At 43.6% G+C, this 27086-nt stretch overlaps 1 protein-coding gene across 1 annotated transcript in view; it reads right to left on the bottom strand.

The window, feature by feature from the left end:
* Nucleotides 1-27086, bottom strand: part of LOC138471850 (ER degradation-enhancing alpha-mannosidase-like protein 3) — a 996165-nt gene that overhangs the window by 368131 nt on the left and 600948 nt on the right. The window contains exon 13 of the mRNA XM_069609693.1: nt 20279-20403. Coding sequence (XP_069465794.1) covers nt 20279-20403 — 125 coding nt within the window. The remainder of the gene's footprint in view (nt 1-20278; nt 20404-27086) is intronic.

Below are 27086 nucleotides of genomic sequence, written 5' to 3'. Positions count from 1 at the left end.
GTTATTTTGTAAAAGTAATGAACCCCATTAAATTTTCTGGTACCATTTGTTTCTCTAATGAAATTGCAGCTACTTGTATTCTGAAAAAGAAATGACATGTGCACAATGTACGGTAACAAAATGTGATTGGAATCATATCAGTGATTATTATGAATGTTACGCGAGTTGTACTATAGAAATGTATTTGTACAATAGCAATGTTATATCTCCAGGATTATACAATTGCTGTCGTTTTGCTGTATAATATTACCAATTATAAATATCACACCATTTGTACTATATTAATTTATTCATAGAATAGTGATGTTATTTCCCCAGTATCACACAAGAGGTTGTCCATGTGTTGTACAATATTGCCAAATGAAACTACATTGGGAACAATTCCTGAGTTGAAACACCAAGGTTCCACCACAGAGATTTAGCGTTATCCAGCAGTAACCAATACAACCAAAATGACTGCCGGCACACTGACATCATCACACCGATGACATCATCGCATACCACTCGCCGGCACCATTACAGATATAAAACTGCTGCGGGACACACAGGCAACCACTTCATAGCGTTCCTGGTGTCCTGAATAAGCACTCTGCAGGAATGTGAAGGTAAGAAGACAAATGAGAACAGAGATACCTTTAGCAACACCAATATAGGCTGAAAAGCTAAATAAATACATGTTTTCTATACAGGCCACCAGGATAAGAATAATTACTGATGGTCAAGGACCTCAATCAAGAAAAGGTATGACTTTTTGATTGAACAGCTACAAAAAGGAATAGTCAGCATACCTACTCTATTTACATTTAGATCCTACAGCAGGATCGCAGGTCGTAGAAACAGACCATCCTGAACTAAGCATCTTCCACAAAGAAAGGAAGCCACCAATCATTCACAGAAGTTATAAGTGGACAATATAGGTTGGTAAATAGTATATGAATAACATGGATAGATATGACAATGTCCCGTGTGCCAGACCACTGACAAAATGTTTTGTATTATTTTTTTTTAGAACTTGGTCCTTGAAGATGGTCATTAAGACCGAAATGCATTGGACATTCCAGGAAAGCCTATTTCTCTGATAAACACTTCTTGTTTTTTATACATAGCTATGTTTCTGTTAAAAATGTAATTGACAAGTATGAAGAAATTAATCAAGGACTATTTATGTAAAAAGAGTATGTGGACAAAATGAATGTATAAATGGAAACTTTAAGTGATATATCCACACATGTGCTTCCAGATATTTGGGACATATCAACCCAGACAACATTTTTTGATAGATTTCACAATACATAGCACAAGAAGGGCATAAGAACCCTGTGAGTAAAGGTTTTTTGTTACAAGTTGAATTACAGGATGTGTGTGGTCATCCAGGTTATTAGGAAAGATTATTTCTTTTGCTGCTTTCCCTCTATAGACATTAATGGAACCCACAACTTTTTTCTGTTTTGAACCGGACCTGAATTATGGAGGCAACAAGATGGATTTCCAAAAATCCACCCTGGGGGTGGATTTTGGGAGGCCAAACTATTATGGTGAACAAGGAGACACAAGAGCATAGACAACCCCAATCAAGGTAAGGTAGCAGAGCGGCAAGACTTAGATTCAGGAGGGCTCTGAGAGGTATCTAAGGATACATGGCGACAAGGAATGAAGAAACTGACCAAGTGGTGCCACAGTAATTGCCATAAATCTATTTTAAAGAAAAAGATAAACCTATCTGTCCTTAACACTAATGGGGTTTCCCTACCTAAAATAACGAAACTCGGGTGCTCGTCAGGAAGTCTGTGAAAGTCCTAATCAAAGGGCATCATCCCAGTTAAATAGATCCTACGCTATCCCAGTCACTACAAGAAATAATAATAAAGTTTGGGCTCTGATTGTGACCCAGGAAAATGACTCCCTTCTCTTGGATGTAAAATGTCCCAAAGACTCCAAGTCTTCCCAAAATGTTCCAAGCTTTTCACAACAACCAAAACAGTTTGATAGGATCCCTGTGGGGCTGGAATGACTCCCTTCTCCTTGCTGGTTCCCCAATGTCCTTTAATAGACTACAGCAAAATTCCTTCAAAGAAGTTTCAACAGAGTTAGGTTTCTTTCTGCTCTTTATCCTGTCACCACTGGTATGACAAAGATGCTTCCTGAGCCCCTCTCGACTCTTCAGCACCACGCTCTTGTGGAACTGCAAAGGGATTTGTGCTACAAAGTGTCACTATTTCATATAATTCTTCAGAAATTACAGTTTTGAGTCTTCCCGGCCCCCTCCCAGATTTGTACTTGTTCCTGTTGCTTTCTCCCAGGGACTCTTCATCGGCTTAGTGAGAGGTCTCTGTTTCAGCTTCTTCTTTTACACTACTTCTGGCCTGCTTCTCTCCACGGCCCATTACTGTTGGCGGTCTCTGCGTAGTTGTTGGACCAGTCAGTCTACCCATGACAGATCATGTCACCGCCACATTCTTTTGTACTCTCTGCACACCTGCCTATGTAGCTTTGCTGTAGGCTACGGTAAGCAGACTCGGCACCGTTGTCGGACTGAATGGTCCACCAACTACAGGTGGCGCCACCACCTTTACATCTTTCCAGGTTTCCTGCACCTGGTCCCAACTGACTCGCAAAGGTGCTTCCCAGGCGTCTCGCTGTGCATGTTTGGTTTTGGAGGAGACATGCCTCAATGCAGTCTCCCGATGCCCAAGATCTGTCTTAGTCTTCGATGCGCCCACCACGATCGCTGGGTTCTCCTTCTGGACATACAACAGCTCTCTGCATACCAGAACTGCACAGGCCACTGCTGAGCGGGTCACAAGACGACGAAGAACACAGTCCTTCTTTGCTGTTTGGTTTAAGAATCAGGGACCGCACAAGTGTAACATCAGTCAAACTGGTAGTACCTCATCATGCATTCCTCCTGCTCGATTGAAGCGTTCTCAAGTTCATTTTCGTCACTGTACCTATTACATCAGGGTGGTTTGATATTTTAAAACGCATAGTTTCGGACGTGATCTAGAGGATTCGGTCATTAACAACAGCCAACAGTGTTGGGGTTTAAAGGGGCTGCGTCTCCCACTCGCATTCTTATCCCCAGGAGGGGAGTTCCTCACGCATGTTACCAGCCCTAGGGGACTAATGGCTAGCGGCCTCACCTGCCTAGCCTCATGGAAAGGGCCCCCCACCACCCCCAGGGAGAAGTGATGCTATCTGTCGGATCGTCACAGTCCACACACAACACCAACAAAAATGTCAGTTAGGCAAGTACAAAAACATACAATGATTTATTAGGCTTTTAAAAGCACACTACGTAAATGAAACCTCTCAGCAAATATTGTCACACACTTGCTATAAAACAGTTACATGCAATCACCCTCAGGAGAAGATAAAAGGCATTTGATACAATAGCCAGTGTAAAAACCGGTAAGCACTCAGGAAAATGTTTTGTGGTAACTCTAAAGTGTTTCTACTAACCTATATGCATTTAACACTTGTAAATCGAACCCTAAAATGATTTGGGGCCTTGTGCTCCTGTAGTTCTAGAAAAGTAGATTTCACTAGAAAGCATTAAAAAAAAATGAAAGACTGAACAAACATTTCTTTGGAAAAGCTGAACAATTTAGCACAACAGGCTTTAAAATACTTTCAATTCAAAACTAAAGTTTTGAGTTTTGCAAGAAGTAAGAAGATATCAGTTTGAATTCAAGACTTGCAGAGATAGAGAACAGTTTAAACAATAAGAATAAAAAAAATAAGAAAAGTAATTTAAGCATTCAAAGTGCACCATGCATAATTACAGCTGAATAAAATCCTCTAAGCATTTGCTGAGTACTCACAGGTAATTTGTGAAGGGAAGGAAGGGAGGTTTGGTGTAAAAAGACTTTGCAATAACTCTACTTAATTCTTGAACAGGCAGCCCAACTGTCAAGCAAGAAGAGCACCTGAGTTTTTGTTATTTTATCCAATTCCCTGTTTCCCCCCCCCAGGCTGACCCGAGTCTTGCTGGAAATAAAAAAAATCAGTAGGACACAGAGCAGTCAGTGAGGGCCTGTGGGGTTCAGCAGCTTCAACGGAAGAATAATGCAGAGCTTTCTGAAAGTTCAGACCTAAGATGATTTGGGGCCAAGTTCTCCAAAGTCATCAGTTCGAAAGTAACACTATTCAGGAATCTTTGGTAGGCGATTAGACAATGCCAGTGTTTATGATACAAAGTTCAAAAAGGTAAGCAAAGCTCAGGTTAGCAAGTAACAATCACTCAATCCCAGCCACTAGGATAGGTATAGCAAGGGATCCTTTACTAGCGCTCCACTGACCAAAGACAGGAAAGAGTGATTTAGGGACAAGACTTTACACCCATATAACCCTATGGAGAAAGGGAGTGGGGGAGAGACAGGGTTGTTAATGTACCTGCCCCTATACCCAGACTTCTCCAGACCACTACTAAGGTTTTAGAATCTGTTGGGGACACAGTCTTCTGTGCCTGGCCCAGTCGAGGAAGGTCCAGGGGTCACAGGTGCATAGGTCACATCCAGGCGGAGGATTTAGTTTTGTTCAGGCATGATGCTTGAATCACAGTTCCAGGCACCTTTTAAACTTAACACCACTGCAGAGAAAAGATAGACTTCTGCGCAGCAGTCTACCTCAGGACACCTCTAGGAACCGTAGAAGACAGATTGCAAAGGGCATAACCACGATCAGGTGCCGACAGGCAATCTATGGACAAAGAGCAGGCCCTGCACGGGTTCCGTTGATGCAAAAAGGCTAACAATGCAAGGGCAGGCATCTTGTAGTACAAGCTGAAGATCCTCCAAGTTCCAAGGATGCACTTTAAACAGAAATGGCTACAGCGAGGTAGCCCAGGAGACAGCTGGTCAGTCCACCGGTTGGCCCAGGCACACTTCAGAAGGCACGGATCCTGGTGCAGGTGTCGAAACTGGCTGGGCCAGGGTTTGAAGCACAGACTAGGGTCTTCTTGAGATCAGGCAGTGGAGAGGGCTTCACTGGAAACTCACTGGAGTCAGCTGCAGGAGTCGTCCTCTAGTGGACAACGGTTTGCTTTTCTCCGTAGGGGTCATGGCTTCTTTTATCCAGGATATTCCCAGGTCCACAAATGGTAATGATCTGCCCCTTTCAAGCTGGCAGTGGCTATCCAATGATGGATAGCCAATTGCCACATCTGCCCAGCAACAGACATAGCAGCACCAGAGTGGTTATTGGGACCAGACAGTCCCAACCCCCACACAAACGGCTTCTTTGCCCAGGAAAGTAGCAGGAAAGGGCATTTCATATATAGTAGTGTTCCTGTGTGCATTGTCTGGTTGAACTTGCCTGCAAAGGATCAATCTTGCCCAGCACTGCGAGCTACATCGAGCTCTTGCTGGACGTTGTTGCCGCTTCCTGGAGGAGGCGGCGCCGAGGAGTCACGTGACTGATCACGTGAGACTTTTGCTACGCTAAATTGAGCCACGCACCGCCCGAGCGGGGTGTTCCTGTGTGCATTGTCTGGTTGAACTTGCCTGCAAAGGATCAATCTTGCCCAGCACTGCGATCTACATCGAGCTCTTGCTGGACGTTGTTGCCGCTTCCTGGAGGAGGCGGCGCCGAGGAGAGTCACGTGGCTGATCACGTGAGACTTTTGCTACGCTAAATTGAGCCGTGCACCGCTCGAGCGGGGTGTTCCTGTGTGCATTGTCTGGTTGAACTTGCCTGCAAAGGATCAATCTTGCCCAGCACTGCGAGCTACATCAAGCTCTTGCTGGACGTTGTTGCCGCTTCCTGGAGGAGGCGGCGCCGAGGAGAGTCACGTGACTGATCACGTGAGACTTTTGCTACGCTAAATTGAGCCGTGCACCACCCTTGCGGCGTAAGCCCTCAGGAGCAAGGGCGAGGATCAGCTGTTTGGCTGTTTGGTGAGTTGGTGGGTGTGGAGGTTTCCCTGAAAGATGGAGGCAGTAACTTCATCTTCAAGAACTAGAGCTCAGCTAAAACGAATGGCCTTACAGGAGGAATTGACAAAGCTGCCACGTCAACAACACGTGAGTCAATACTTCTTGTGTGGGTCTATAGTGGAAATAACGGAAGAACATGAGAGTACGGAGACCCATGTTGTGGATGATGTATTTGCCCCACTTGACCCACGATCCACATCACTTATTACAACCACACTGGGGGGAAATATAATTGCGATGGAACTGCCAGTGCAATTGGATATTCCTGTTGTAGGACAAACGTATATATACACAGTCTCACCTGCACTGTTTTGAACGGCGAGGTCGTCACCGCGGAAGCTGGAGCTGGTGTAGCGACTCCGCAATGCGTCGGAGAGTGTAATAGTGACCAGCAGGCTCTTGATGAGCCGCGTATGGGAGGTCCTCTAACAACACCGGTGTGTCAGCCTATGGTGGCGATCTTGGTCAATGACATTGAGGGGCGTGGCTGCACCGGGGAGATTTTTCCTCAAATGAAGAGTCCACAGGATGCCCACACCAGTGGTGTAAGGGCACGGCATGTCAGGCTAGACACTCAAGAGGTTCAGTTATGGAGAGTCCAATAGCCGATACTGCGACTACTGCGAGCCCTGGAAACGATAATATGACAGCTGCGATGCTCGGTGCCGGAGAGCAGGACAACGAGGTAAGTTGTATTGCTCGCCCGCATGAAAAAATTAACATAAACATTGTTACAAATGAAAATGAGAAATTGCAACAGGAGACCGAACACACAGAGTGTAAGTGGTCAAACGCAAATTTAAACAACATTGCATGCAATGAGGCTATGAGGGTACAGGATAAACTTGGACCAGTGCAAGATCAGTATACTATACCCACTAATGATCGAAGAAACTCCCTAGAGGTTGTCTCGACTGTATTAGAACATTTAATTGCCTTAAACAAAGTGTGTGCCCATAAACCAACGTCTGAAAGTACACCAGTGTTTAAAAAGACAGCAATGACAAGCCAGAAAAGGCAATATAGTAATATGTTCAACGTAAATCGAGACATTTGGGGGCCTGTTAATTACAAAAAAGGAAGAACTCTTGAGGACGAGTATTCTGATGACTCCTCTAAATCATTACATGGGAATGTGGTCGACTCTCAGAAATGCCTAGCGCCATCTAATAAGGCAAATGACATTATTATTCAGCCTCAATTAGTCCATAAGCCACTGAATGTAAACAGCAACGACTCAACGGATGAGTCTACGTCTAGAGACTCTTCTTTTATAGAGCGAGATTTTCCAAAAATCAGAAGGAAACAGTCGGCACTTACCCATATTACTCATGGTGAAACACAGGTAGATAGAGGTGGTGGCCATATTCCTTGTGAACATGTGCCTTCAAACGACTTATTAATGGCTGTGTCCTCTGCGATGGCTATCTCTTTGGTGCCTTTCACGAAACTCTATGAGTCAATAAGTGGAAATGTGAAAGATGTCATAACTTTGCTGGCCTTAATGAATTCAAAATTAGTATACATGGAATCCATGTACACCAACCAATCTTTAAAACAAAATGAGGTCATCCAGAATTTAATGGCAAGCTTATCTTCAGTTAAGGATGGAAAACATAACGACATGCTAGACAAAAAACTTCTTGCAGAAGTAGCAAAGGAAGCACTGTCATTGTTCAGGAAAAGTCTTCCCAGACTTAAAAGGCGGAGGGGCGGCTAGAACCGACACGGAGCCACAATTATCATTAAATGAGATGACAAGTGCGGAATCGCTGCCGGTGAAAGGAATTATAACCGCGGCGAGTAATTCACTGGAAAGTCAAACAGTTCTCTTGGATACTAAAAGTATCGAAAATAATGCTGTCATAGAGATTGAAGATACCACGGATCCAGCGATTAGTAATGTAGGAAATCTGGTAAATATCGGAGTCCCAGAGCATGGCATTAGAGATCATTGCGAAATACTGGATACGTCCTTTCATACTGCATTTCTACAGGCCAGAAGCGCAACGAATTGGGCTTTGTTGGACAACCAAAAGGCGTCTGACTCAACGTCTCAACTTTCATGCGTTGAGCAAGCTTCGGGGCCAGAAACAGTTGACAGTGTCATTGTAAAGTCTAAGAACTTATTTTCAATCTTTGGTGGCTCAGAAGGTGAACTACAAAAAAAGGTGGAAAGCAAAAAACAAAAGAATTTGCCAGGACGAAAACAGAACAAACAGAGAGCTGCACGAACATTTTTCCGTAACATCAACATTCCACAATTTGTGGATATAGCTATCATTACATGTAGGAAACTGAATGAATCTAATAAAGAGTCGACAACAAAAACCACGCCAGACTCGTCTCGTAACCCGAACTTGGCAAGCGTTAATTTAAATAATGAAGAAAAGGCCATCCAAGAGGAACTGCTGAAACTATCTGTCTACGAGGACAATATGGATGATGAAGAGTTGGCTGTGCTCAAACCCTCTGATGTGGCAGGGTCTCTAAATGAGGGTAGGAGAGCATCTAGACAGGTGATATTTACCTCTCCTAAGAATGCCGATGAGAACCAAGAACTTTCAAATGCGATTGTATAACAAGAGGCCCTAACGCAAATAAAAATCACTACATCAGATTTGGGAGGCAGAATTTGTTCCATTGTGCAGGTTGAAACATCAGCCAAAAGCGAGCTGGCCCCACTAAGTCCAGCGTTTCTCACACTTCAAGAAAAAAGGGAACGTGTTGAATGCCCTCATGAATTGATACATGTGGGAACGGGGGGCATCAGTAAATCCACGTCTAACGATGCAAATTTGGGAAAAGTATGTACTGCCCCAAAGGTGGTTGAGAAAAAGGAAGTTGGGCATTTATCACAAAAAATTGAACATCAAAAACAAGGAGTCTGAACAACTGAACAAAAGACTGATTTTAGGAATGAAACAGTTCACCCCATGGAAATGATACCGTCGTTCAAATTGAAGCTGGAAAGGATAGAGTCTGGTGATAAATTATTCCTGAACCGCACAAATGTATTAAGATTGCTACATCATGTACCCTGTACCCTGTTTAAGAGCGTTGGCCTCTAAAGACCTAAAAATTGTGGAATTTCCAGATGAAACCTGTAATGACAGTGTAATATTACATTTAGCCTCTGGCATAATTGCAAACGCAATAGTAGAAGCAGAAGAAGATCTTCTATCCTTAGGGTTCGATGTCTTTAAAGTAATTGACCCTCCCAAACGTGGCCCATCAGAGTGCCCTGCAGCAATAATCGGAGCCTCGATGACTCAAAATATTAATCCTGACCTCTGAAATTTAACATCTACAAATGGTTTGATGAATCAAACCTTGAAAGGAGTGTTGTGCGAAAGTGGAGCGAGATCTAAAACCAGTGGGGCAGATTCGATGGGGCACAGGGAATTGTTAGAAGAGAAGAAACTGTTGCCCAAAAACAACTCATTGGAGAAAATCCAAATTACTTTAGACAATGCTATGTCAAGTGATAGGAGTGTCTCCAGTTTGGTAAGCAACACAAAAGGTGGAGAAAGCAGCCAAGATTGGACTTGGCTTGCGAGTGCGCTGAACTCTAAATGTTCAAGCTAATGCACAAGGAATAAGGAATCATAGCTTTGCTCATTTGCGGCATGGAATACGCGTGGGTTTATGGACTTGCTAAACAACGAGTGGCTTCTTAATTTGCAGTTAGTGTGTCTTCAAGAGACATGGATGTTAGAAACACCAGTAGTTTCTGAATTTGAATGTGCACCTAACCCGGCTAGTAAACCGGAAAAAGGGAGACCTACAGCTGGTCTGCTAACAATGATTAAACGGTCGTCAGGTTTTAGGCTATTGAACTCCAAAAATTATACTCCTTATATTCAGGTTTCTGAAATTGGTAAATTGAACCCAGAAGGAAAAGAGGTAGACATACTGCAGATAATAAACCTGTATTGGAACCACCGGTGGACAGGTGCCTACCCGTTTCTTGATCAAGTCACTACAATCATTGACAATCTTCTTGAAGCAAACAAAGGTGCGGGCATTATAATATGTGGTGACCTAAACATCGACTTTTTTAAAACCACAGAATTCAGCTAAATCCCAACTGGCGATAGACTGGTCGGACGAACTGAATGCAAGAGGTTTGACTATGGCTAATGGCTGCACGCAAGGAGATATTCCGGCAAAATCTACGTGGCACTGTGACGATCAATCGTCAACGATTGACTATATTTTCATCTCAGATGCTATACACAGCAGGATAAACTCTTTGAAAGTTCGGACTATGCAACACAGTGAACACGACCTGCTAGAGATGAAATTCCAATCTTGGACAGGAGAGCAACCTCGGCTATGGAAAATAAAAGTACAGGTGGAACCTAATTGTTTAAGAGTAAGGCTGGATGAACAAGAGGTTGTAAAATTATGTAATCAATTTATGAGCAGTCGGGAGGAGGTTGAATATGCCTCTCTATTAAGTCGATTCAAAGTAAAAAACGGTGGCAAAAAAATCCAACATTGCATAATAAACATTGCTTTGATCTAACAGTAATGCGCCGCAAAAGACAGATGCGGGCCGAAATCCGGAACAACAAGAAAGGGCCTAAGTCTGAAATAGTGGCAAAAAATAGAGCTACGAAACAAGCATATAAAAATTGGTCGAAAAATCATACATTTTTAATATACCAGAAAGATGCGGAGGCCATGCTGAAACCCCTAATAATTAAGAACAGTGGTGAGTTTTGGCGGGTCTTTAACCACATGGAAGCACCTCAAGAAGCTTTGCAAACATGCCCAGTAACTGAACTTGAGTGGGTGAACCACTTTACAACACTTTATGATAAAGATCAGGAGCCACGGGCTCCAATAGTCGTTGATACTACTCCATGGGACTTACAATTCTTGAGAGAAGATATTCGCGAGGTGATTAAGAAAGCCAAAAACTCTAGGGCTCCTGGCCCAGATGGATTGTCGAATGTAATGATCAGTTTCCAGATCTTTGGGCTGACTTATGTGTGGATTTATTCGCCAGAATAAGTATCGCTTGGCAATCGCCAAGTTCTTGGAAAACAGGGATCATTGTTCCAATCTTTAAAAAAGGTGACAGAAGGTCCCCTCACAACTACCGGCCGGTAGCTTTACTTGGATGTCCTAGGTAAGATTTACGCCACATTGCTACAAAAAAATTGGTTATTTGGTCTCAAGCTGCAAAAAGAATTGACGAAAGGCAAACAGGTTTTGTCAAAAATGTTGGTTGCTCGCTGAATTTACTTATCTTGAACTTACTGAAATTAGAAATACAGCGCACAAACAGCAAAATCTACCTTGCATTTGTGGATTTCTCCAATGCTTTTGACATGATTGACCGAGAGCTTCTGTGGCAAAAGCTAAGCGGATGGGGTTGTCCGATTGGGTTATTATCAGCCATTAAGGAACTACACACGGACACATTGATCTCTATCCGCCTAGACCAATCGGGCTCTCTATCTGCTCAGATTAAAACACAAAGGAGTCAAACAGGGCTGCCCTTTGGCAGCAGCAATATTTAGCCTCTTCATTTCAGACATTGGTGACTCAATAGCTTCTGTAAGGGCGTTTCCTCCGAGGCTCAACTTATCACCAATACATTGGATGCTGTATGCTGATGATTTAGTGATCTTGGACTTGACGCAAATTGGTCTGCAACGTAAATTAGATGCTGTTCAAAGTTATGTAAATTCAAACAACCTAAAAATCAACACCACAAAAAGCAAAATCCTGATATTTCGTAGCTCAAGCATAACATTGAAATCCCTGGAGACAAAATTTGTGTGGAAACTTGGACAAGATAGGTTACGCATATCAAATAATGTGAAGTACTTGGGCATGATGATAAATACCAGTATTTGTGATGACCCTTGGATCCAAGAATCAAAGAGGAAATGTGGCCAGTTGGCATGCAGGGCCTTTTGCTGCACAGGAAATTTGGAAGATTCTCGACACAACCTTTGAGAAACTTCTACGAACAGAAAGTAGCATCGATCCTTATATATGGAGCTCTAAATGCCTTTGGTTGCTCATTTAATCATTCGGCATCGCTTGAACACATGTTTTGGACCAAGGCTTTAAGTCTGCCAATTGGAATTTCAACTGCATGTATAAGATATGAACTGGCGCTAATTTCTTTACAGGCACGGATCATCTGGAGCCAACTGGCCTTATATCGGAAAACTAGAGCACAGGAAGGAATTCCGCAATTTAAGATATTGCACAATGCAACTTCGCAGGGTTCTGATGTGGTCTCCCTCTGGATAAAACGTTGTGAAGATCTCTTACTCGCCTATAACATCAGTTTGGTTACCTTACACGGAAACCCTACGGCAGCAAAAGTAAAGATCTGGCGGGCAGACTGGGAATCTACGTGTAGGGAGCGACTTGCTTCAAGAGCAATGATAAATGCCCCGGCAGAAGCAAGAGGTTTCAACGTTTTACAAAAGTATCTGCAATTATTTCCAAATCCTAAAGCCCGCAGACTCTTCTTGCTGTTTTGTTTAAACGCCTTCAGAACTAAAGAACGATACAGCCACTGGGCTTGCAATGCTGAAGCGAATTCTGTGTGTCGATGGTGTGAAAAAGAAGTGGAATCAATCAAACATTTGGTGCTGTTCTGCCCCGGATTAAAGGATATTCGATCAATCCACCTGGGTCGTTGGAATGATGATCATCAACTTTTGTGTGCAGAAGAATGGTGGAGGAGTTTATGGAATGGTACTGATATGAAATTAATTTTGCCATTTACATCTTTTCTGGCATCAATTGAAGAGAGGCTAAACATGAATGGTCAAACTGCAGAACTGAGAGACCCCAAACAAACAAAGGGAGTGTCATATAAACTGACTTATACTGGAACTAGAAGTTAAGGGAGGACGGGAGGGTGGAGTTGTTTGGGGTATTTTTTGCACTTGAGTTGATGGATTTGTTTTTGTCTTGAGAATTGTTGTATGTAATATTTTAAAGGTTTGAATATAAACCAATAAAATAAAAAAATAAAAATAGTAGTTTCAGACCCAAGAGGGCAGGAAGAAGGCCAGAGAACGATATGGCCAAAGGACATGCAAAAACCTTGTGACACGGCCATTTTAGGGTGCTTTCCACCGTTATTAGCCAAATGCAGTAAATACAAATGTGCAAAAGTAAAAAGTGTAAAAAACAGTAGACAAATATCCAGTGCCACCAGCTCATCTTAGGCACTTTGTAAATGCAACCAAACACAAAGTATCCTAACTGCACTTCACTTTAGGGCGATGTGTGCAGTTGTAACAATAAAAGAAATTCACTAAGAGAGACAGTCTCTCAGTACTGATGGTCTTTTGAAATGGTAAGTTTCCCCATAAAAATGAGACAAAAAACAAGAGTAGTAAAGAAGAAGGCTTTACTTACTTCCAAAAGGTCAGGTCAGGGGTGAAAAAACAAAAAGGAAGGGTCTTCTATAGAAGTCTATAGTAGAGAAGAAGTAAAAAGAAAATCTTTCTGAACAGTGGTATAGGCGGCTGGGTTATTGTGCAGAATTGTCACAGATGGCCTCAAGAATTTCACGACTCGTTGGGTAGTTACAAGCTTTCATTGTTATTCACAAAGTGGTTAAAGGAGGACTGCAGGAAGGTCAAACTAAGGGAAGACCCTGGTCTAGTCCTCTACCTCCCGTCCAAAACCTCGACCTTAGCCCAGACTTCCTACTTCCCAGATCTTGCTTCAGTGCTAATGGTACCATGGACGAACAGTGAGGGCTTAAAGGCTGCAGCCTTCTCTGCCTCGCTACCTATGCTGATGTTCCCCAAGACAGAGATTGGCATGAGTGACGAGGCCAGTAATCTGGACTTCTCAAGAGTGGTAAGGAACCCCTCTAAGCAGGGGGCGGGAGGCGAAATACAGAGATAGCCCTACCCATGAGGTGGATGGTGGCAGTTTAGAGGGCCCCATTCTTGCCCCTGCCAGCATGTTTCAACTTTATCCCAGCCTTGCCTCCAATGTTAGATACTTGCCAGTGTCTTTCTCTTGCTTTCAGAGCTCAGACATCAAAATTAGAAGCCAAGAAAATCCACCAAAGAGAAGAAATGGAACAGATATCCAAAGGATCGCCTGAACGATGCATTGATCAGCCACAGTGGGAGAGCTATCAATGGGAAGGGAAGCAGAAATGCTACGCCTTTTCCTGTTCACCAGAACAGGGTGGCTTCTCAATCTGCATACAGGCGGACTGGGACAAAATGACCGAGGGCAAAAAGCCTGAAGCCCAAACGTCCAACCCCTATTTGTTCATATATATATATATATTCAATGAAAAAACTTTGTTAAGGGAATGTTATGGTTAAATTGGACTAATAGAAACATATGAAATTCAGTAAAAAAACTTTGTTAAAGGGACGTTATGGTTCCAAGTAAAACCGAAAAACCCCTGAAATGTGCCAGTTATGGTAAGCTAAGCAACCATAACTCGCGCCACCACCGTGCACTGCTAAGACTAACACCCAGGACATCAAAGATGACATCACAAATATCATTGATGACATCCCTGATGACATCACATCTGCATTTACTTTTCATACAAGGGGTTGTGAATGTAATGTTGGCAAAAAAGTATCAGTGATTATCGGGAGATGTGTAATAAACTACATACTTCATTACGCAATGTAGTATTCTAAACAACATTCCATTGCAGTGTTCTTTCTAGTACAGGAACCTACTCATACAGAAATGTAGGTATTGGCTGCAGCATACACCACAGAGGTGCTATATTTTAAATTTTCCAGAGTTATATAAAAATAAAACGTTGAATGCTTCTGTATCAGACTTTCCGTACTGTGAAACATGTACTAAGTAGCTAATAATGCATCACTTACTACATATTTCTACCAATACACACAAAACATGAATAGACTACAATGCATACAAATATGGGGCTTATATATGGAGAGTAAAGTAAGCAAACAACAACAATTATTGCTGTGTTTCAGGCCTGCTTCTTCCCCTATATATGTAGATCATAAGATGCAATTAAATTCTAAGGAAATTAGTGTAAGACCATGTGAGAATAGCAATATCTATAAATGTAATACCTTTTGAAAGTTAAGTTTCTGACTGTAAGTAAATAAAAACACCTGGCCTAGATATAGCAGTGAACAAAAAAGAAGGGGCTAGCCATGTGATGTCATCAGTGATGTCATCAATGATATTTGTGATGTCATCTTTGATGTCCTGGGTGTTAGTGCACGGTGGTGGCGTGAGTTATGGTTGCTTAGCTTACCATAACTGGCGAATTTCAGGGGTTTTTCGGTTTTACATGGAACCATAAAGTCCCTTTAACAAAGTTTTTTTATTGAATTTTTATTGAAAAACCTATTATTGAATAGGTTTTTAGTAGCGCAACTTAACCATAACGTCCCTTTAACAAAGTTTTTTTACTGAATTTCATAGGTTTTCATTAGTCCAACTTAACCATAATGTCTACGAACATCTGACTTCATTGCAGACCTTCCGGAGAGTGCCACATGACCATATGCTGGCGCGCAGCATGATGACGTGTCCGAGAACCCGTACGCACTTAACAAGAAGATCTGTGCTTCACTGACAGTTTGGAACTGCGTTTTCTACTGATCTAGGAACTTTCAACTTCGAAATATCCCTTGCACAGCTCCAACACCTATTCCTATTCATCCATTAACAATCTAGTACACAGTACATACTTTTAGCAAAACTATTTATCTTAAAATGGCATCAGCTAAGGCCATCCCTCCTCCCCAAGAGACACCACCACTGCTGTAATGAAGGAGCATGAGAAACACTGCCCTCTACCTTAGAAATAACACACGCGCAACATTTTCCCCTGTCCACCTGCCCCTCCATATTAGTATTTGGCGCCTCTTCCCTCATTTCCCTCCCCACCTTTCGTTCCAAGCTCTCCTGCCAAAAAAAATCCATCCAAAAACAAAATAAATGTTCCTTTAGGAACCACCTTTCCCAGTTAAAAAATAGAATTAAGAAAAAAACGCATAGACTCCATCTACTTTATATTTCTCAGTAAAGCACATAGACTTAATAAGATGTTCCAACATTTCAATTCGCAGTTTGTGTTATACTAATGGGAATATTGGGGCGTTCATCCTCCATTCCAGGGACTGGAACAGTGGATACCAGCCCAGCAGCACAAGTCATCAGCCCAAACGAAGCGAGGGTGGCTAACGAGGTCTCTGGAGCATTATCCCCCCATTCCAGCCCCTGAAATGGGGGATGAAGGCCATTAGCAGTCTAGGTTCCCAAAGCGGGAACCCGGGGTACTAAAAAAGAGGATTTTTCGTCCTACACCGGGGCATCCCGGTTTAGGAAGGAAAATCCTTTTCCAAGATGGCCACCATGGAAAGGGAAGGCAGGGGTTCCATACAGGGCCCCTCTTCACTTTCCATGGCAGCCTGCAGAAGGCAAAAAGAGATCCCTATGACCATATTACCACGAGCACATTTTTCTTCCCTTTCAAATCTATCCTAATTTCGAATACCTTTACCACAAAGCCAGTCCTAGGTCGACATGGCCACTTTAATCCTATGTTTTGTCCCTTCTGGTCATGGGCAGTAGCCAGATTGTCTGGATCATAACCATATTCCATGTCCCGGACAATCTGGCCACTGCCCATGGCCACAGGCTACCCCTCAGTCACTAAAGCTATACCGCTATTTTTTTTAACTACATTATGACACTTGTCAAATAATAAAACACTGCCACATTTGCAAAACCATGCTCGTAGATCCTTGCCAATGCGCTTTACGCAAGTTTGCTTGAAATCCACCCACGTTTTATTTTTTCAAAGTGTCAAATGAATGCACATACAATCGTCATATAACCTACCCCCACTTCACAAAATCCATTCAGACTTTACAAAAACATTTATATCTAGATCTATAATCGTTTTGCAAACCTTTGTGTAGATTTCTCAAATGGCACCACATTTATAAGCCTTTACATTATTTTGGGACTCTCCCCTCTAATTTTGCTCCCTCTTGACAGAATCCCACCAAACTTCGCAAAACTTTTTATATCTAGATCTATTATCAGTTTGCCAAAAGAAGTGTAGATTCATCAAATGACACCTCATTTATAAGCCTTTACATTATTTTAGCACCCCCCCTCTAATTTTGTCTCCTCTGCACAAAATCCCACCAAACTTTGTAAACTCATTCGAAATCAGGTCAGAAATATCCAATGCCATCCTCATCACCCCTCACCTCCCCAGAGATGATTTGATAAATTTGACAAGTGCAATGCACAGAAAATATTATTGTCCCGAGGGTTCGGGCATGTATTTTTATACATACGTTGATCTATCGCACAAACATTTCCAATGCACCTTTCCTCAGATTTTCTCTTTTATAAACATGCGAAATCTGGCAGCAAGGCGAAGCCATCTTGTGCTAATCTTATCCATTGCTGCATCGGCCTAAGGTAAACTGCCCTGACGTCACTAAATCATATGCCCCGCCCCGGAGCCTCACATCACCAAACCTAGAGCTATTCTCCACCTTTCTCGGTGACGTTCCTTGGCAGCGTAGCCAAACGCGCCCATAATCACCTACGTGACGTGACACAGAACCCGAAAATCAACACACATCGACTCACAACACAGCACGTCACAATTCAAAATATTAAAACGTACTTTAAAAGGAAACAAGACTCTACAATTTGTACACTACTTTTATTTCACGATAAACGCTCCGAGAACATCCGACTATTGCCATATTCAATCAAATTGCAAATTTGTTTCTTCGTTCGCAATCCAAATTGTTTATCATGAATCACGCGTTGTTCTTTTTGCGCATACAAGGTGTTCATTTTGGATAAAAGAAGAGTTTGGGTCGCACAGTGAATTCCAGGGCTTGTGCATCAACTTGGGGCTAGACCACCGTAAAGGATGTTATGTTGCTCCTAATTGCTAGTACAGCATAAGGGCATATGGGCCCTTGGCGATCGTCACACAAAACAGTCAAACACATCCAGTTGTTCACAAGTATCTGCAGCTGCCGGTTGAAAAACCCGTCAGTTGGCATCTGGAATCTATGACAATCGCAGAATGGCAGGCTGTACCCGTTTCGAAAACATAACAAATATGTCTCACTAGCCGATCTTTATTACAATTTATCTATTGACTTATTAATTCAGCATATAGTTTAAACTAACGATTAGCACAGACATGAAACAATCTCAACAGAGAGAAAACAACGTGGAAAGTGGTACACAATTCGAGTTGCTCATAGATGGCATTTGAATAAAATATTAGCATTCAACCTGGGGGAACCGAGTGGTGGTCTACATGCACCTCGATGCTGGACTGCCCATGTGCACATTAGAAAGACCACTACATACAAAGGTTGTACTTGCATTTCATTGCAATATGTCACATAGAACAAACGAGTAGAATGTAACCCACAAATAATGGTCAGATAACAATAAGTTCATGCTCGTTCGGGTATAAAATCGTTGAAAATCAAGCTTACATTATATTCACCATTTCCATTCTCTTGGCGTAACTCAGACCGTAACGCAAACTCTGTTCGCACCAACGATTTTTCATGAACTGAATTTACATGTTCCTTAGTCAAGTTTACATAACCTTATCATATCATACATTCTTACAAACCTCCTTTCATTCAATTCCTTTCGGAATGGTCCCTTTCTCTCAAGGCCAAAAAACAATTGAACCTTATACTGTGAGTCCGATGCGTGGGCTTTCTTAGCTTGCAAGCAAAAATTCAAAGCTGGTGACCTTCACTCAGAATATACATACATTCTTAGTTTGCAACAACTTCCCTCACCGCATCCATGAGAACGGTAATTCTGATCCACATGCAGGGCCGCTCTTTGCATCAGGCAGTGCAGGTGGCTGCCTGAGGTGCCAGGCTCTAGGGGGCGTCAGTCTGACTCCATCATTATTTTAATTACATTTTAACACAGACATGAATAGCCAAAAAAAACAAGTGGTAATCATTTGTACCTGGATTTGAACTGTTCCACGAGCTCCGTTTTAGCTAGACAGGGCACGCTGGCAATATTTTCTGACAATGTATGTGTACTCGGAACAAAAATGCACGCAATTCCATGATTATGAATCTCCATCCCTTGAATGCCGAAATACAATCTCTTTGGCCTGTACTTTAGGCACATATTGTGGAACACCTCCAAATCTACCGTGTGATTATCGTGACACAAAAACACCAGTTTTTTGCTTCTTGCAGCCATATCCCATCCCATCCTCATCACCCTTCACCTTCCCAGAGATTATTTGATAAGTTTGACAAGTGCAATGTTGTGTTTTTTAATATGTTTTTATCGCGATGTCCGCGGACACCAAACACGTATCCAAGATGACGGGCGCATCGAAACAATCCAGCGCACCTCACGCTTCATCCCAGCCAATCAGCGAACACGTCACATGACGCAAGCCAATTAACCAATCAGTGTTCTGTCCGCGGAGCAAACAGGGAAGTGTATCCGCGGAGCGGACATAGATATCACTAATTTTTTGTGACCTACTTTTTGGTCCTTTTAAAAAAAACTACTGGACGGATTTTCACCAAATTTACAAAAGCACGCTTTCGGGACCAAGCCGCTATTCCTGGTGAAAATCCGTCCAGCGGTTTGGGCTCTAGGCGTGAGCAAAGTTTTTTCCCCATTCAGTCTATGGTAAAAAAAGAAATGTTGGGACCCCCCTATAACTTCCCTTGGTCCCCCCCCCCGGACCAAACCTCACCAAGCAAAAAAATTCTGAATGGACCATATTTCTTTGCAAAGTTTGGTCAGGATTCGTCCAGGGAGAGCGAAGTTATAAGCCGCCCAAAAAGTGCTCCTCCTATGGGATTAGCAATCTAACCATAAGTACACAGCCACTACCGTGGCTGTGTGATATATATATATATATATATGTGTGTGTGTGTGTGTGTGGGGGGGGGGTAAAGTTAATACAAATGTATAGGGGTAAGGTGGGGGGCAGTGGGGGGTCTCCCCCCCTTTTTGGGACTCAGACTTTTCCATTCTGTAATTTCACGCAGATCCCATACAGGCTGGATTCTGAAAATCCATCTGAACAGTTGGCATGTGACCTCATACAAAGGGAGAAAACATCTATAACAGTCTTTGTACAAAAAGAGGAGTATGAATTAGTCCAAAACAGATGCAAGAGTTAAGCACGTGTCCCATACATACAGGAAAGGCTTTGCTCTGCTCCTCACAACGAGAAAGGGTTTGGTCATTCTTGTAAAATCAAGGTTTCTCAATCAAACAAGTATGGGCTTTTTATCAGTCTACATAGAAAGACAAGGTTGATGAGGGCGTTGTACCTGTCTTCGTGTCTCCCGGTCCTCACATCCTGTACCGCTGCAAAGCCACAGTTCACTCTGGCATGCTGCTCCAAGCTTTCTACTATAGACTTGCCCACATGGAGGTAGTAAGGGTCCTGTGTAGCCTACGGAACAGAAAAAGTGTGTCAGTTAATCTAATTTTACAGATGAATTAAGACATTGGATCCACGGTACTGTGAAAGTGTCATAGACATGACCCTGTCCGATTGCCAAAAGACCCTTCTCAAGCTAGGGTAGGTGGCTAGAGGTACCAGGCCAGATCCAGATCTAACCCAGATGTGGTGGGAGGGAGTTGGGAGAGTGTAAAAGGATGTAGGTGCATTGGTACCACTTTGCCTATCTCAGTGCCCATTAGCCTCTGCCTGGCCAAGCCTCTCCTAAACTTTCAGGTGGTCCCCTGAGGCAAACAGCGTGGTATCCTGACCTGAGAGACGACACCTACCAGCTTTCACTACACTTCTCAGACCGCTGTGATGGCTAATATATCCCGGGAGGTAGCACCGTCCAAAGACAAAGGAGCAGGAGTACCCCAATGCACCAGTTTGTTACAAGGCAAAGCATGATTGGTGGGATAAGGGAATAGAAGACGACCATGGTACTGTAGGACAAAAATAAGGATTGTGATTGATAGATGGAGTCTATTCCCACTTCTCCCCTGCCTCCACCACAATGCAGCCAGTAGTTTGTGTAAATTCGCTTTTGGCAGGTGCACTGAGCAAGGCCAAAGCAAACAGATCCAGGTCTCCAACCAAATGGGTAATCGCACACAAACCTGAAATGCAATTTCAGACAGACCATCATCGTCAAACTCAGGCTTAGCACGATCTTCCATCCTACTCCTGGGTAAGACAGGCCATCAAGTTGTAAGCCATAAGGCTGCAGGCTTCTCAGTAAAGCCATTGCTTCTTCTATTTAACATGGCCTACTGCTCCATCTCCCAGCTACTACTGCCAACCCTCACTGCCTGCCGGTTTCACTCTGCCCTAAGGCCTGCCAGTGCATGTGCCATAAAAGCTGTTTATCTATGAGTGATAAGGAGGAGACTACTACTGCAACTGCTATATGTAGCGTTAATGTGCTCATGGATTTGATGCACATAGCATACAGATCACATAATGTGGAGGAAAGAATACCAGCTGCAGTATGTATTCGTACATGTAGATCATTTTTATTTCCATCCGCTTTAGTGTAGTTAGAGTGTGTTTTAGTTTCTACGGCTTAACTAAAGATTCCTGCTTTATGGCAGACCTAGTGTCTGTATGCGTGTGTATCTGTACAAAAGTATCCCCATCGGTGGGTCTCCGTCTGATTTTTGACTTTGCTCCTCGTTGCAACATCTTGCAGACAATGCTCCCTCCAAATGTGCTCTGTCACTGACTGTAGGGCACTGCTGATTTTCACTACCAGAATAGACTTCCAAAGAGCACACTGCAGACATCTGCGACAATGTTTGAAAGTTATTCTTTATGCGTGAAGCAAATGGTTCCTGACCTTTGTAGATGCCCTTAGGGCAATGTATTACTGTCTGTGTGCTTTTGGGGTGACAAGAACAGTATAAACGGTATGACCGGAGGATAGCACAGGGGCAACGCGCAGGTCTTGGAAGAAAACTCACGCAGCGCAACAGAGGTTTGAATCCCAGATCTGTGCTTAGAAACCAAACTCTGGTACGGTATTAGGCGCGTTATAAAAATCCAATTAAATGTTAATGTTAAAGGATATTTGTATTGTGCACTATCACTGCCGGAGTGGTCCCCTGGCACTCTGGTGGCTCTGGAAAAAGGGAGCGGGGGAGGATGGGGGGGGTTAGTGGGAATAAGCTGGAAAAGTGGAAGAGAGCAATGATGTGCTGTTGGCGGCCTCAGCCCGGTGGGTTCGTTGGCTGGGCTTAGGTTGTTTTACAGTCGGTAGTCGTCGTGTGCTGTTGTGCAAGTCTATGTGTGGTTTGTTTTGTTGTTGCAGTGTAGTGAAGTTTATGCGGAATGCTGTGTTGTAGGCTTGTGGTTGTGTTTTGTTAGAGTTTGAGAGGTATATGCAGAGGGGTGAAATTGTTAGTGGATTGGTTAGTTGCATTGCTGTCCACAAGTGAGGCGCTAAATTTCTGTGTTATTTCCAGGCGGGGTGCGGGAGCATTTATGCGTCTCTGTCCTGATCTGGGGCCGTCCGATACTCAGTCCTTTTCACACATGACATCCACTCACATTCATGACCTTACCCAAGTTTGGCCTGGGCCAACTATGTGACACCTGTCTGTATGCGGGGCAGGCAGGAGTCATGAAAAATGAAATAAATCCCTGCTCTGAACTCAGAGCTGAGGGGGAAAATGGGAAGGAATTACACAGTTTAAAAAAGTGTGGGATTTAAAATAATACATTGGAATATCCTGCAGCTTCTGGGATCTTCGCTATGGATTTGGGGGCTTTATACGGGGCATTTTCCCCTACTGTGCACTCTGAGCTCCTTCACTGGACCAAGATTATAACCTAACCAAGTGTGACAAATCCAGGGAATTCGTCCTTTCTACCCAGGGAGGAGCCACCCTTTGTGTGACTCTGGAGGGGAGCCCCCCCTCCCCCTCAGCTTAACATCCCCTAGGTGACAGCACAAGCAGGAACCTGTTAAAGAGTATTTTCATTTCTTGTGCCAATACCCCTTAACCTGAGAACCCCCAACACTTTTGCTGGACTTCTAGGATTGTTTGCTTTATTCCCCTTAGTGGGTGCTCTGAGATGGTGCTCTTTTTGCTCTGAGATGGTGTAAGGGAAGCATTGTAGCAACAGTAAGACAGTCACAAGTGACCACAGTTCAAGGGTGTTTATTGAACTTCAACAAGGGTACGATAAACGCCCATCTAATCCTACACCTACAGATGGGAGCAAGCTATGACCATCAAATAATAATAGCACAGTCCTAGTGGTGTCTTGTCAAAATAAAAGGGCCTATACTAACAAAATCTATTGCCAATCCTTGCCTCTAAATACAAATAGTGTGGGGGTAGTGTTTATGAAAAAGAAAGAAGTGTTCACAAAATGATATGTCAGGATGTTCAGGCCATTGGCCGCCTTCCCTGCGTTTTCAGCACAGGACAAGGCGGTACACCCGAGCGTAGCACATTCGCTGGATTATTTAGCACGAGTATACAGTTAAATCATTAGCATCAGGGCCTTCTGTGCCCAAGTCTCCTTGCCTAACAAAGTCTCTACAATAAAACAAACGAAAAGTTGTTTTCCTCTTACAAGTACTCAATTCAGGTGATTCAATATTCACCCAAGAACCCCCTCAGCCAGGCTCAGATCCCTTTAATACATCGATCAACACTTTGGGTCCCCCTCTTCTGGGCTCAGATCCTCCTTCACAATGTTCATAGGATATTCTTTCTAGGGTGACTCACGGCTCACCAGGGATCCCCCTCAGCCGGGCTCAGATCCCTTCTTAATACAATTAGTCCCCCATAGCCAGGTTCGGACCAATTTCAGTTAGCATCAACTATCGAAGACTTTCGAATGTGCACAGGGCTTGGCTTCAAGCGTTATTACTATAAAATGTATAAAGCGCAAACTAAGGCTGAAGGGCGTCTAGGCGCTGAGCAGGAGGGGCATACTCAAACAAATAACTCAGATGCCAAATGCTCTAGCAGAGAGGAAGAAAGATTGAGCAAATACGTCTTCAGGGCTCTCCTGAAGGAAAACTAGTCAACCAAAGTTCGTAGGCCTAGCGGAAGCACATTCCACAGGCCAGGCACCAGGACAGAAAAGGAACGACCCCCTAGACGCTTCCATTGAATTTGGGAGTCCTAAGGAGCTATTTCTCATTGGACAGTATCTTTCCAATTTATTTTTCAAAAAGTGAGGGCCCAGATTGTGCACGGCTCGATGAACAATACACAAAATGTTTAGCTCAATACAAGCCACCATCGCTAGCCAGTGCAAACAATGTAAGAAAGCTAAAGAGGGAGTCAACCGAGGCACCCTGAGGGCCAATCGAGCTGCAGCGTTCTGGAGAACTTGCAGCCGTTGAATCTGGTACTTAAGGTTGACCCAGATAGATGCCGTTGCAATAGTCCAATAAGCCAATTATGGTCGATGTCACCAATGGTGTCCGGTTTTCAGGGAGGAGCAAAGGAAGAATTTTCCTTAACGCCTTCAGTCTTCCAAACCCAGAACTGAAAATGGCAGAAATCTGAGCCTCTTGTGACCGTTGGGTAGGAGTTTGACTGCAAGGCTTTTCCCTGAGGCACAGGGGGATGGACAGGGGCCAAGTGACTGCAGCCAGTATTGTGCATTCCAGAGGTGGTCGCTCTCCTGAGGTCCAACCACCAGGATCTCTGTTTTGCTGTCATTTAGTTGCAGCCAATAGGCTGCCATCCAGCCTCCCACCTTCTCCAAACAGTCTTGCAGCTTTTTGGGAGGAGTCGAACCGGAATATTAGCTGTGCATCATCCGCGTAAGAGTAAAAAAGAACTACACATGCTGTGATGTGGTCTGCCAGTAGCCGTATATAAAAATTAAAAAGAAGAGGAGAAAGGGCTGACCCTTGCGGGACTCCACAAAATAACTACACCCGAGAAGAATGGCAGGCTTGAAAAGAAACCGTTTCAGAACGACCAGTCAAGAAGGAACGGAACCATGCAAGAATGGAGCCAGTTTTGCCTGCTTGCTCGAGCCTGGTCAATAAAATCAAGTGGTCCACAGTATCAAAAGCCGCTGAGAGATCTAGGAGACTGAGGACTCCAGTCTCTCCACTGTCCTGAAGCAGCGCAAGATTGTCCAGTAAGGAGATCATCACGGACTCGGTCCCCATCTTAGGACGGAATCCTGACTGGAACGGATGCAGGCAATCATTCTCTTCCAAAAACAAAGAGAACTGAGGGGCAATCATTGACTCCAGCAACTTCATCATCGCAGAGAGCAGGGAGAAGGGACAATAATTTGCCGGCAGTCTAGGGTCCAGATTAATCATCTTCAAAATGGGCAGGACCACTGCATGTTTGAGGGCAGGCGGAACCACACCCATTGAAAAAGAACACTGGACTGCCTCGGTCAGCCTACCAATAGCTCTTTAAGGCAGGGCTTTCAAAATATGCAAAGGATCTGCGTCTAACGGGGAAGCCAATTTAAGGCCCAGAAGGGCATTCTCAATAACTTCATCAGTTATGGGATCAAGGTGAAAGCTATTTATCAGAGATGTGGAAAGAGAGCTATTTCTAACCTGGATCGGTATGGCCGTCTTCACAGATTGACGCGATTATGTGCCGCTGATTACTGAAATTGCAGTATATTGTTTCACTTTTAAATGCACTTAAACTATCGCGTTTGCTTGTAACAATGTCTCATTTGCAATTTAATTGCAATTTATACAGTATTTCTTTTGTTTTCCCTTTTATTATTTTTTCCTTCTCAACCTCCTAACAATCCTCCACTACACCCGTCCATCATTCTCCGTCACACAATTGTACTTTGATTACTCCCTATTTGGAATTTGTATACGCATTACTTATGGTTTGACATGATGTATCTATATGGATTTTTTGTTTATTAGTTTAAAATGCGACATGCCCTGATCTGAAGAAGCTGATTGCCGAAAAACGTGTTATCACTAAGGGCACTTTGTGATATTTTTTCGAATATAACACTGATGACAACAATCTAACTGGCGCGTGTCTATGAGTACTTTTGCTCTACGCTACACACAGTGTTCTCTTCAGTTTTCTGTATAAAATGTTGCCGCTTGCAACCTTGGTTTTAGCACAGACCACCAGTCTGGTATCAGTCTCCCCAACTCACCAGCTGTGCTGACTTTACTGGCGCTGCTTTATTGTAGGAGCCAAGGACAGTACCACAGCGGCAAACAATCCTCCCGCCTTAGCTATCAACGCAGGAGAGCCCCAGGTACCTCCGACACACAATGCAGTTTCTTCAGCTTTGATTCTGTGTCTTATGTTTCTTATTCTCGAAGGCTCATGAAAGTAACGGTCTTTCTATGAAAAGGTCAAGGGCACTTCCCTCCTTGCAACCCTCTTCGGTCTTGCCGTCTTTCTCCTTATATTAAACTGCCATCTTGGAACTGCTGCTTCCTTGTGTACTTTGCCTTGCTCAGAGTGTGCTTTCGTGCCCCGCCTTTTATCCGTGTGGGGAAGCATGACGAAAGTCAGGTGTGTGTAATGAACAGTAATTGCCTGACCCTGCCTGACTATTGTGTTGGGACATGTCAGGTATACGGCTCGGGCTTTAGTCCGTTTTCTCTCACAGTGAGCTGTCCGTGAGAAAGTGTTAGTGTTGGAAAAGGGGAGGGCGGGTTGAGTTCCTAAGTATGCTACCTGGTAGGATGGGGAAAAGGGGTTACAGGGAAGGGGATACTGTGTTTTGCTGTCCGGTGTCCCACTTCCACGCCCGGAAGACCCCCTCATCCAGGTGATCCTGCCGCACTGGCCACCCCCAAGAACTGAATGCAAAAGCGATGGCCGTGTCCTGGCCACCTGGTTGACAGATCCCCGGGGACTAACGGGTGAGACACCTTCAGGTTTCTCACAATGGGAACCCTATTTTTCTGCTATTGTAATTCTTTTTTCTTTTAATGGAGTTATGTATTCCTGAAAGTATTTCGCTACAGGCATCTGTAATGGAGTGTTGCAGCACACAGCACCCTCTGTGCAGTGTTGCTTGGGAGTGCCTGGGACTTCCTTTTTTATTTCTTATGACTTTTCCCTGAGAACTAATGTACTTAAGGATAGTAGGATACTTTTATCGTCATCAACGTTCTTTTTGTGGGATCAGCACACACCACCTTA

Source organism: Ambystoma mexicanum, chromosome 8 (assembly GCF_040938575.1).
Source record: "Ambystoma mexicanum isolate Mex_15411 chromosome 8, UKY_AmexF1_1, whole genome shotgun sequence".
Classification (NCBI taxonomy): Eukaryota; Metazoa; Chordata; class Amphibia; order Caudata; family Ambystomatidae; genus Ambystoma; species Ambystoma mexicanum.
The sequence above is the reverse complement of the archived record's forward strand: the minus strand, read 5'-3'. Positions and strand labels throughout refer to the sequence as shown.